The 12,825-nt window shown below is 37.3% G+C and overlaps 1 protein-coding gene across 9 annotated transcripts in view; it reads left to right on the top strand.

The window, feature by feature from the left end:
• Positions 1–12,825, top strand: part of LOC137858019 (PX domain-containing protein kinase-like protein) — a 43,142-nt gene that overhangs the window by 3,996 nt on the left and 26,321 nt on the right. For 2 of the 9 annotated variants that reach the window (XM_068685389.1, XM_068685388.1), the window contains one exon: positions 3,857–12,821. The exons of the other annotated variants lie outside the window; for them this stretch is intronic. In XM_068685389.1, coding sequence (XP_068541490.1) covers positions 3,857–3,873 — 17 coding nt within the window. In that variant the 3' untranslated portion in view covers positions 3,874–12,821. Of the gene's footprint in view, positions 1–3,856; positions 12,822–12,825 lie in introns of those variants that run through there. 9 annotated transcript variants of the gene reach the window in all.

The raw sequence follows: 12,825 nt of genomic DNA, 5'->3' as shown, positions 1-12,825 counted from the left end.
GCTTTCTGAAATTAAACTTCACAACATTAAGAAAAAACACTCAGTTTTAAGTTGAATGATAAACACTGTGTTCTGCTGTTCTTAAATTGTGTATTCTGCTTTAATCTTTATGAGCATACATGTACTTTTCTGTTCTCTAACATTAGCTTGTGCCAAGATCTTCTTAATCAAAACCTGTAGAGAATTATTTTAATTATTAATCAGCAGCCAATATTCACGGATATTTTGTTAAATATTATTTTCTTACTTTGGTTTCAAGAGAGTTTTCAGATATTAGCTTAGGATATTAGTTTTCTGTGATAGCATTAATCTTGTTTGTGAATTCTCACCTGGGTTCGAAACTGAAATGGCAGTTCTTAAGAGAAATAGAAATCCTGCACAGAATTTTGCAGGACCATGAATTCCTTCATTAATTTACATCAGCTTAACTTTTCAACATGTACTTAAAACTACAGGGTAGTTTTGAACACCAGTAGTCTGAACAAAACAGTTCCAGGGGTTAGAGCTCTTCATGTACTTGTCAAAATGTTTCTGGTCTTACTGGGAGTAAAACATGCACTAGCAGGCTGATTTCCACTTTGTGGTGTGAGTCTGGAAACAGATGTGGGCTGGAATCATGGCATTTGAGGGAACCCAACAAATCTCACACTGACTTTATTGGCTTAGGCTCACGGCCAGGCTGCAACTTTTCTGTCTAAAATGTGTTCAGTAGCTGGGAAATCTGCAGTCTCTCTGTACGTGCAAGACAGTAGAGATTACTTCATATATTCTTTCGGGAATCTGGGCTGTTATGGTATCTAACCCCCCCCCTTCTCTATGGCTGGGGATGGCAGGGGGAAGGCATCTCCATGATCAGCAACATAGCAAAGGCTTATGTGTAGGAAAAGAAAGAGTTGCCTTGAACGCATACCATGCTGGTAATGTCAGTCACTGAAATGGTCCTGTTATGTCAGAGGTTCAGAAAGAGCTTAGAGTGACATGGGTGGTGTATTTTAAAACACTTACGCACATGAGGAGAGTTACCATGAGTGCAAAGGAAGCACTAAATAGGACAATGCAATGTGCAAAAATGAGAACAGCTTAGCTTCATATGGAGCTGCCCTCAGTGTGGACGCTCACAGTATTTGTAGTTGCCCTTGGGTCCAGGGGAGTTGAATAGTTCGGTTTTGCTTCAGGGGTTCCCAGTGACCATTTAGATTAATTCAGGTGGCATTTAATATTACTTACTATTTAATATTACAAGTAATATTAATATTACTTGTTTTAACAAGTAATATTAAAACCTGTGGCTGGCTCTGTGGTCCTCCCAGCTCAGCCTCATCCTCATTTTGCAGTCAGCTGTCCTCTAAACATCTTTAGCTTTCTGGGGCTGTAAGGCACAGTCTGCTCTGGGGGTTGCTGAACTTCCTTGCGTGAATTAATGTAGCTTTTTACCTTTGGCAACAGCAGAGGGAGCCGCCAGAGGTCTTGCATAGTATTTCAAATGTCAGCTGCCAGTATCGAGCAGCTGCCAGCACTGCATCTCTGGCAGGGGGAGTGTTAGTGTGGACACAGGGTGAGTCAGGCTGGGCAGGAACTTGTGTACACAGTATCCTGAGGCTGGTAAAAATCTCCCAGCAAGTTGTCTCCCGTGTTGCTTGGGTCATATATGAGGAAATACTACTGGCTTTTGACTGAATCAGAATCATGGGTGTTTTGCATTCAGAGCTGAAAGTAAGTAGTTTGTCAGAATGTGGAGTCTACATCAATAAAGTCATCCTGTGGAATTAGTAGCCTCTAGAAGTGAAAGGTTAAAGCAAAGCAGTAGGTAGTGAGTCTTAAGAATGTAGTCTCTTAAAAACAATGTCATGTTTGCATGTATTTCAATTTTAATGTTTTTATTGACTTTTTCTTTTAAATGCATGCAATGCATCTGTTAGGTGGACTGAGTTAACATGGGAAAACAGTAAAGAAGAATTGTAACTGCTGCCCCTGTTTGTTGTCACTGCCTTTTTAAGAAGGTGCCTTTGGAGAGCAGATGTGTTTCTTCAACATTTGGATCAAAACTGACTCAGAAATGTGTATGTTAATTTCAGTCTCCTAGTTGCTGCTAGCATGGGATATTAATTTCTTTCTGTACTGTTACTTCTTTGCAATGAATTGTGCCAACTCTTACAGGTTACATGCATAGATGCTTGCCTATCACCTGTGATTTAAGCCTTGTTTGTTAAGTGGGCCTGATAGATGTAAGCATATGTCCAGATAGAGACAAATTCCAGGTTGTTTGGATTCGGTTCAAAGCCATTCATGGGGCTTGGCTCTTCAGCAAAGGGTTATTTTACGTGGTGCTGTTAAAGGAAGAGGGTTCATTGGACTTTTTGTTTGTCTGGTTAGTGCAGTGGGGTGCATCTGTGGAATGCAGGGGTGTGTGAGTTACAAAGGTCTCTATGCTACTATGGATACAAGATGCTGGATACTGCAGTATTTGCTACTTTTTTTTTTTTTTTCTTATATAGTGAATCTATGACTTTCTTGGCACAGGAAATGTGCATCTTTCATTCCCTATGACTTTGCATGTATGCTGGTTTTGTACTCTTTAAGGTAACAAAGATTTATACTAAGATGCCCAAATCAGTTTTACAATACTAAAAGCTATGTAGAATTGAATTTGGATAGTACCAGTAATGGCAACATTTACTGGAAATCGAATTCCAAGTCTGCCGGTAGGAATGCTGTCTACTATGGCAAGAGTAAGTCAAAGCATGCATGAAGTTTTTGATGTCCTAGGTTTACCAAGTACGGGAGAACTTGCATTTTGTGAAGCCCACTTTCTATTCTGCATCCAAGATCTAAGATGTATTGTGAATTTAGGATTTTTTTTTTTGTCTAGGAGCATTTTCTGAAATGGATAAAGATCATCAGAAGGTTATCTCATCAAAACTGCCCAAGTTATAAATAAAGATAATAGGATAATACTAATTTCTTTTACTTTTTTTCTTCCTGACTGCTGATTTCTAGGAAAAATAAAGGCCTGACCGTTACATGCTTTTTTCTGATAATACCCCGACCATTCTTTTTTCTGTTCTTCCTTATTTTATTGCTGCTACTTCAGCCTCTTCCTGTGCTTGCTAGTCCTGGATTTTTCCAAAGACAGGCTGAAACTATAATGACCTGGTTTTTGTTAATCTTCTCTTTGTATTCTCATGTTATTTATTTTAATGTCTTCGAATTTATTCAGAATGACTAATATACTACATGTTTCAGGAATGAAGCGGTTAATTAATGAAGGTTTTACTACCTCATAAAAACATTCACATTCTTGGCAGCCTTGGGATGGTAGTTATTGCCTGCAATCACAAAGGCTTGGTTGCCACATTTCTATAGAGCTAAAGTAGATTAAATGACCTTTAGAGTCCGTTTGTATGTTCCTCAGCAGTAACAGCAATTTTACAGTGCCTCTTTTGAAAATTGACATGGCAACTCTTAGTAAATAATCAAAATCTTCTACGCTAAAATGAACAAAAATGTTCACCGAAAAATGTTTTGAAGCTGTTTTCGTGATTTAATATTTGTAAGTAAGAAATTCATAGCATAAGATAATTCTCAAAGCCAGACTGCTAGTTAGATTTTTGTTCTTTGGTTGCTCAGGCCATGGCTTTTCCTTAGGATGAAGTAATGAGCTGCTTTGTTTTAATTTCAGGAAGTGGAAGGAATGAAAGCAGTAACAATTTAAGCAGGATGGCTTTTTTCATCTCCAACAAAAGATGAATTTTGGGAAACTTCAGAGTAATTACTAGTCACTTTTGATGTTGTGCTGGCTATTTCAAATATGTCATGTGCCTGAGAATAATGCCGTTCTTTTTTTTTTTTTTTCTAGGCAATGTTAAGTTGTAAAGCAGAAGTTATATAAGATGTCACTTCAACCACAGAGTTAGTTTGGTACTGGCATACAGTATGAAGAAGTCTTGTTAAAACTGTAATACCTGTGGGACATTCACAGGCAGAACTAAAGAGCTAGACATTAAATAAAACAGAAGACAACATTTCTTATACAATACTTTAGCTGTATAAAGTCTGGAGCTGTGAGAAGTATGATTTCAAATATGTGGTTATGTTGTTAGGTCATGTTCTTTCCTTAACTGTCATTGTTAAATACTTAGAATGTTTCATGTATCTGAGCGTTGCTCCAGCCTTATATCTTCTAAGTAGATGAGATGTGTAGTTTTGAACTATCCATTTACATTCCATCAGCTATCTTGCATTTTCTTACATTTGGGGTGGGGAAGGGTATACTTTTACTTACACACTTCTTTTTAATGAAGTTATCTAGTACTTCTGAGCAAACATTTTGTTATAGCCGAAGTATTTGAACTTAGATTTGTATCAGGTATGCTAGTCCTGAGGCAGGGTAGAGATGAATGCTGCCATTTTGAACACAGAGAAGGAAACCTTTATTTTTTAAAGACTGAAAGTAGATCGGGCAATCTTTTCTATTGCAAACTAGATAGATGTATGTATGGAATAAAAGAAGTTAGATGTTAGAATCCTGCAGTGAAATATCCTCGTGTCCTTTTGCTTCTTTAAATTTATAACATACCTTTGTCTTGTAAGAATAAACAAACCACCTTATGACTTGAATGACTTAATGACCTTTTCTTGACAGCAGATTTAGACCCTCCTTTATCACTATCCAAAGAGGTTCAGTGTGAGTAGATTAACATCTCTACGCACAGAGAGGCTATTTCTATTTTAATACTATGCTCTTAACATCATGTTAGCAAGGTTTCCTTGTTCGTAATGAACATTGTAGCATTATCAGAAAATCCATTTCCATTATCATGGAAAGAATATTTCAAATTTCAGGTATGAGAACAGCAATTCATAGCTGTATATGAACACTGGAATTACAGTGTGTGATATAATTCACAATGTTTTAAATACTGCATTTTCATTTTAACTTAATGGCTTTCCTCTTTTCTGAACTTTCCCAGTTCAAGCAAGAAGAAGGAATTAAATTTATTTATTTTATGTAAATTTGAAGCTTAGCTTGATGATAGAGAACTGTACAGAAAATGGCAAAATGAAAAGCAAATACAAAAAGTTTGCAAAAGAATGGGAGCAATGCATGTGAGCAAAAACCCTTCTGTTCATGACATTGATCATAAAACAAACATCTTTAAAAGGTATAGACTACCTAATTTTTCTTTTGTTTCAGTATGTAAAGAAATTTTTGGAAGATACAAAACACTTCTATTTTATAGGAGAGAAGCTAGAAGCAATAAGGCTTGGTACTGAAGTAGATAATGCGATAATCAAGACAGCTTTTGATAAGAAAATCTTATAAAAATGCCAAAACATTAATGTTAAATTGAAGCAAAGCCACTTCTGCTGCATTTCTTCATCACAATAGTCTTTTTGCTTAGAAAATTGAACGTAATGTACTGAATCGCATAGGCAGCTCTGGGTGTCAGACACCTTGCAAGCAGGAGGTTCTTAATTCTGCTGTGAGCTGTTTTGGTGCTGGAATCAGAGTGAGTTTTGACAAGAACAGGAAATTGCATAAGGATGTCTCAGGCTGTTTACTAGTAGCTAAATGCCACTGGAATAAGTATCTATACTGGCAGTACAGAGTCTCTTTTGTCATCTAGTCTAGCAACACTGTAAATGAAAACTTAAGGCCTGAGACATGAATTCAGAGAGGGAAGCCTAAGGGATAAGGGAGCTTCTAATATCAACTTGGAAACTGAAACAATATGCAGTAGTTATGTTCACAGATAAAAGCTTTCTAAATCCAGTAGTTCTTTCTGCAAGTATTGCCCTATGATCAGTATTTCCATAGACAAAGAAATGTTGAAATCCTCGTCCCACTGCACCCCTCAAAAAAACCTTCCCACTTCTCCTCTCTAATGCTGTATAGGTATTTTACAGTTTTCTTGGGGGTCTTTGGACAGAGAAACCTGTGATGAAAAGAGCCAGTTGTCTCAGCATAATATGACGTCAAGATGGAGATAAGAAAAGTGTCTCAGCATGCATGTATGTCATACAGATAGAGCACTTTTTCAGTTCTGGCCTTAGTCTCTTCTTTATTAGGTAGGGAAATATTGCAGACTGCCTTGAACAGTGACTAAACCTCTGTGTGTCTTGCAGAATTAGAACAAGTGATGATAACACAGGAGTGCTTTCTGCATTAGAACCTACTGGTGATGGTTTTGCATTTGTTCAAGGCATATGTAAACAGTTGGATCCTCTAAACAGCGTCTTAGTGCAGGGTTAATGTTTTCCCAGGAAAGGGAAAACAGTGTTTTCACCAAGTCAGATATTTAATGTCCTAAACTACATTCGTATGCTGCTTAATTCACCTTGTTTCTTTACAGTGAAAGCTGGTTCAGATGCTGAGTTTTCCAGAACACACGCATGAATCCAGTGCCAGCAATCAGGAAGAAAAAACACACCAGGAAATTAATAAGACAAAAACATCCTTGTTGTTTCACTGCTGAGCAAACTAAAAGGAATGTATTTACATGCATTTACTGGAGGTTAAGACTAACTTGTTATTTAAGTATACTAGAATGTAGTGAGTGGGTTGGAAAGAAATATGCTGCTATATTGAAATTAGTACAGTTCTAACAGATAAAGGATGCTTGATTACCTCACTGAGATCTCTATTATGCACAAGCCTTCTGCACATCTCTGTGCTATATTCTGTCTGCATCATCAGCCCGTTAAGAGGTGTTATTAAGAATATACCTTTTCATAACTTCTGATATGGGAATGGTTTAATTAGATTCTTAGTTGAATAACTGGAGTTAAATGACTGCGTTTTAGTTTACACGAATGTTAAGTTCTGCAATTGGAAAGGAAGGTCAAGTCAGTAGGGAAAGATTTTGTCAACAGTAAAAACTTTTATGCTGATCATCTATGATACTGCAGGAATTGTCCTTGGTTTTATGTCATGTGTATGTCTTAGGTATGTTGAAGTCCTTTAATAACTTAATACAAGTTAAACCCTTTTTTATTGTATTTTTATTTTCAAGGTCTACCTGTCAGGTCTTCATTTCTGTGTAGCTAGAAGAATTTTGACTTTATTCTTGGGAAAGAGAAGCAAAGTTGAGCTGAAGTAAGCTTAGATGGATTTAGGTCAACCAACATTAAAAGAGTTTAATCTTTAAAGTATGGTACTTCCATGTTTCCTTGCTATTTTAGAAATCAATTTAACACTAGTTCAAAAATAACGAAGGTATTATGAAAGTATTATACTTGCCTTCTTTATATTACGTTTTTGTGACAAGTACATTCTTTCATTAAAAGAATTAGCTTTTGATTTAAACATTTCAGCTATTTAAGTAAAGCTCTTATTTACTATTACTTGTATGTTTTCTCCAGAGGGGTGTTTTTCTACAAAGTTGTCTACAAATTTGAAATTCAGTATTTTACTGCAGAGAACACAATTATTGTTCATCTAGCAATCTGTACCACCCCTATTTTTTTAAATCTTAAGATATAATCTTAAATACTTAACGCATTGCTCCAACAGAACAGCGAGAAGCTGCTCTTCTGTTAACTTTGCATTCTGTTTTCTCTAGGTCTTAGTGAAATACTAATGGTTCTTTACTTTTCATCGTCTGAAGATCTTGTTTTTCAGATAAGGCACTTGTACTTCCTAGTTTCTGACTTGCTACCAGTTTTGAAAGTGCCAAATAATCAAGAAAGGATAAGGTATAAAAACACACTTTGTTCAATTTGCAAAATACAATAACTTCAGATTACTATTTATATAGGTATGTCAAATTCAGTGTTGCTGGTGAAAAAGAAATCATGCACTTACAGGTTCAGAACAGATAGGAAGGCAACAAAGAGCTTCAGATGAAGGAGCAATGGAAGAGTGCAGTTTCACAGCTCTGTTTTTGTGATGTCAATCAGTTTTTGTGTGCCTATTCCATTCATGGTATCAGTGCATGTAACCTGTTCTGTAAGCTGTCACTGATTTGTGCATGATGTCTGTAGAATACCTGAGCTAGCATAGTCACCAAGGTCAAAGTACAAACTTTTGTAATGATAAACTATTACAAGCTTGCTATCTACAGTCAATTTTTTTTTTATTTTTTTTTTTTTTGTGAACAGATGTGTGATATATGTGTGATAAGCCTTTTACTATTTAAAATAGGATAAGAGTAGCTGAAATGGCAAGGCCGTACTGAAAGGGACAAGATCCCTGTCCTGAGGAACATCCTTCATGGACAAGAGTTTAAGTGAGAAGGAACAGTCAGAAGGATGAGATCTCTGTTAAAACAGGAGCATTTAGATGGTCTCTTCTATATAAAGCAGAGTTAAGTAGCCCAGGTTGTAACAGTTGTGTGATGCTTCTAGGAGGCTGTTTTCTCAGGGCTGACGGTGAACCAAAGGTTGCAAAGGGAATGGAGGGGAGGTGGGGTGTCAGTGTGGGGGTGAAATGACAGCAATTACCCTTCTTTTGAAGGGATTCTGCAGATCCTGACCATTTCTAAAGACAAAATTCTCAGTAAAAAAAAAAAAGTTAATTGGTCTACTCAGACGTGAGTTTGTGTAGTGGAACAGAAATCTTACTCTTTATGAAACATCTCCTTGTCCATGCAGACATGTCTTCTGTACTCCACAGTTCTAATACTTCTGAATTTTTTGAATTGGTCCAAGAAAACGAAGTAAGCTCAGGTGTGTAGGAGAGGCAAAACAAATGAGGCTAACACTCAGAGGTGAGATATACAGATAATTCACATTAAAGACAAAAACCTTTAACTTTAAAGGGACGTTCTCAATGTTGACAGTGTAAGGCTGCTTTGCAATTAAAATACATCCCCCTAGTCTTTTTTTCTAAAAGCTCTGACTGCAACAAAGATAAAAATCTCTGTTTCTCAGCTGGATAACCAGTATCACAAAACATAATAAGCATATTTTATTTGCAAATGTAGGTAAGCTGACGCATGCATGCCACTTCTTCCCTCCTCTCTCCCCATACCTTCTCTATTCCTAGGCCAGAAGCATTCATATTTACAAGAATTACAGTGGTGATTCAGAGCATCAAAAGATTCAGAGACCCATGGATCCAGGGTAATAGGGGGAAGAGAAATATATTCTAATCTCTCCTCAAACATGATTTGTTTTAGGCGGTGCTTTCAGATTGAATAAATGCATACAGCTATTTGGAGACTCTAGACACTTTAAGTATATTGAACTCAAAAAATCGGGTGGCATTGTGTAGTGAATAGAATGCCATGTGCTTTAAAGAAGTGAGTAGAATGTCTCCTGGCTCAGTATGTTTCCAAGTAATTACTAAGAGCAGATCACGCTGCTAATTTAAACAGAATATAATTCAAACAACAAAAACGTTGTCTAATTATACAGGGCCAGATTTTCTGGTTTAGTTTCCTAGCAAAGAGCTCTTCTTTGAGAAGCCTAGGATAGGATTTTCCCTCTTCTGCCTGTCCTGCAGGATCTGGGAAGAAGAAAAAGATGTTCTTGGCTCACACAATGCATGCTGGTGTTATATATGGAGTGGTAATTCGTGTCGAGAAAATGGTTGATATTAAAAAAAAAAGGGGGGGGGGAGATTTAGGAACGTGGCCATGGGGGTTGGAAAACCCCATGGTTGAGATAACATTAGACTCTTAACGAGGCCATCAGGAATATAAAAGAGTTTAGAGGGAACAAAGAAGGGGGATTCAGGAGACTCCATGCAGTCTGGGGTTTCTTGTTCTCCAGATGGTTTCTTGTTCTCCAGCCGTTAAGGCATGGATGTTTCTGGGTGTTTGCTGTTGTTGTTATATGCGAAGTTGTTTGACCAATGAAAAGTTGTTTTGAAAAGAACTGCTGTGGAGAGGGGTATAGGGGAAACTGCCCTCAAGATAAAAAAAAAAAAAAAAAAAAAAAAAAAAAGTAACACGATGATGAAGTTACATCAATAAAGAAGCAGGAAAAAGGAGTGAAGAGGAACAGGCTGGCAGAATGGAGACCAGGACGGGAACAGGCACTTTGATTGCCTCATGAAGATAGGTTCGGCCAAACTCAGCAAAGAACCTTGTACAGAAAGTCGCTGGAAATGGGCGCACTGGAGCTGGAGAGAAGCTCGAGCTGAGAGAAGCGGAGCCAGCACACAACTGTCCCTCGCTGGTCAGCAGCTGCGCATTGTGGGGAATCATACGTCCTTAGGAACAAAGACTGTCCTGGTAACCTTACAGCTTATTCTCCTTATTAACAATTGGACAGTTTATGAGCCTGAAATATGGAACTGAACTGAGGTCAAGGTGTGGGACTCTGCAACTAAAAATGACAAGGTTGCAGTGGGATTGCTCGGCACCTGGCGAGCAGTCTCTGAGGCCTTAAAGAGCCCTGTGGGACCACAGTCAGAAACATGTGGTTTGTCAGATAGTGAGGGAGCTGCGGGCTCCTTTACTGATCCTTCTGCTACGCCATGGGCCCCTCTGCTGCTACAGCCATCGAAGGCTTTTGCTGTTATCTCCCTGTTGACCTGGACGTGCCTTTTGACCCAGGCCTATTGGCCTTGAGAAGGAGATGGATGTGCTTCTCTTCGATCCGGGAAGAGCGGGATACATAAGGCCTAAAGAATGGAAAATGGAGACTGTTAAGTCATGGAACTTAAAGGATTGTTTGTTACCTTTCCTGATTGTACGTATGTATAGGCATACTCGGGTTTAGTATGTGAAGCAATGTTCTGTATATTTAGAATGTTTGAAGTTCATGTGTGCGTGTTGGTGGAGCAGAGACTCCCCGCACACCCAGCGCTGTTTACTTGCCTTTTATACCTTTTAGAAATATTTGTTTTATAAATATTACAAAATTCAGGTTGAGTTGAGACCTCATCTATAACACTGGGGTAGTGATGCAAGCTAATGTGTCACGCCTAGTCTTCAACTAGTAAGTGCCAAAGTGTCTGATAATTGAGCTTGTGCTGCTTTTTGTTCAAAGATAGCAAAACATTTTACATTTGTATAAATAATAAAATTACTGAATTCCTGACTATGAAGACCCAGAGCTGTAAGACTAACACAGCAAGAGTGAAATCTAACATAGTGTGGTAATGATGTGGAAACCAATGGTCCTCTGTCTACTAGCCATTTACTGTAACTGGACAGTAACAGCTTAATTTTAGCAACACCTGCAAGGAGTTATTTTTCACTCCTTGTGATATAACAAATTTCCATATTGGGATAGAGGAGAGGTCTGTAGGTCTGTAGCTGCCATTGTAAACCCAGATAACATGAAGTTGTTTCTGATGTGAGGGTGTTTGCAGGAAGATGTGGATTTTTGCATCCAGGAAGAACAAGCAATTTTTTTCTAGTAATTCAAGAAATCTTTAGACATAATAGTAAAATTGATTTTAGGAGATTTTCGGTATTCCCAGGTGAAAGTTGAATATGCATGCAGGCTCTATGGCATATGTTCATTATAATACTATAAATTTTCTTCTTACTTCCACTTTGACATCATTAAATATTTATAATTTTGATTTTATGTGTCACAAATTTTAAATGTGGAAATAGAAAACTGAACTATTCTATTCACACAAGTGAAGTCAGAATATTTTGATCTTATTAAACCTACTTTATTTGTTTTGAAAAGAGATTCCTGCTGAAGATGCGTAACATTTCTTGAGGTGACATTTCCAGCTGGAAAAATGTGGATGGAAAATTTCACTCTAGATGTAGTTACAGTTGGCATTTCTTTAGTCCATGCAATTAAATTCAATCCCACTGTAGGTGGTCATAGTTGGTCTTAAAGTCTGTGTGTGCATGTGAATTAGGGACAAAACATAAAGGAATTGTGTTAAAACATATGCTTGGCTTTGTGGTGAGAAAAAAACATGTGAAAATATTGCTCTGTATTGAATGGTCCCCATTTGGTCTGGTCCATGAACATTTCAAATGTCACTAAAAGGGATTAATAATAAATTTACTTAATCGTGATTTGTTCCCTTAACCTTGCTCCCATTTTCCTCAATGTCAAGGATGGATGTAAGTAATTTTGAGAACTGAGTTAAATGCCTGATCATACAAAATCCTTTACATCGTGAAAAGAGATGGGAATCACTGATGTTTAATATGGGCAGTATGTAGTAGTTCTGCTCTCATTCGTACCTGAAATACAAGTTGACATAGTTTTGAATTTACTTCTGCAATATTGAATGTTCTGTTTGCTTCTGAATTAATCAAAGACAGCTTACTTTTAAGAATTTTTAGTTCTTGGACAGTATTGCGCATCTCTTCTGTGTTTTCAGAAAGAACCTAGTTATGTGGTGGAAAAGTGAATGTCCTTTGGGCTCAGACTGTTTTCCATTTCACATCTGTGTTAATTCCTTACCTCTTTGTCTCAAACTCCCAATCACTTGGGATAAATCTAGAAAACTAAAACTTTTTTTAAACGTTTCTCTCACAAGATGGCAGCATTGCTTCAGGGAATAAAATTGCTTACGCTGTTTAGGATGTCTTGCAGTTTTTAATATTTCCCTTTTATACCATACGTGGGAGAAACTGTGACAGGTGTGTTCATCTGTGGTAACTGAATTTACATAGCAACATTGGTCACGAGGTTGGATGAGTTTCATTCCCTTGCTGCTATATTTGCAGGCTTTGTGGTGAAAGTAAGTTATTGGAGGACTATAATAGGTTTTGTTTTTTATTGAAACTGTATCATTTTGATTCTTTTTCATTGCTAAAGTGTCTCTAGTTAAGACTGTTGTTACATTTCTGAGAGTTTAGCTCTACATGAACCTGGAATTCAATTATTTCAATTGCACTAAGCAGAAATATTTTACAGGAATTCTGACTTTGGATTCACATATATTTCTCTTCTTGT

This window comes from Anas acuta, chromosome 5 (assembly GCF_963932015.1).
Source record: "Anas acuta chromosome 5, bAnaAcu1.1, whole genome shotgun sequence".
Classification (NCBI taxonomy): Eukaryota; Metazoa; Chordata; class Aves; order Anseriformes; family Anatidae; genus Anas; species Anas acuta.
The sequence above is the reverse complement of the archived record's forward strand: the minus strand, read 5'-3'. Positions and strand labels throughout refer to the sequence as shown.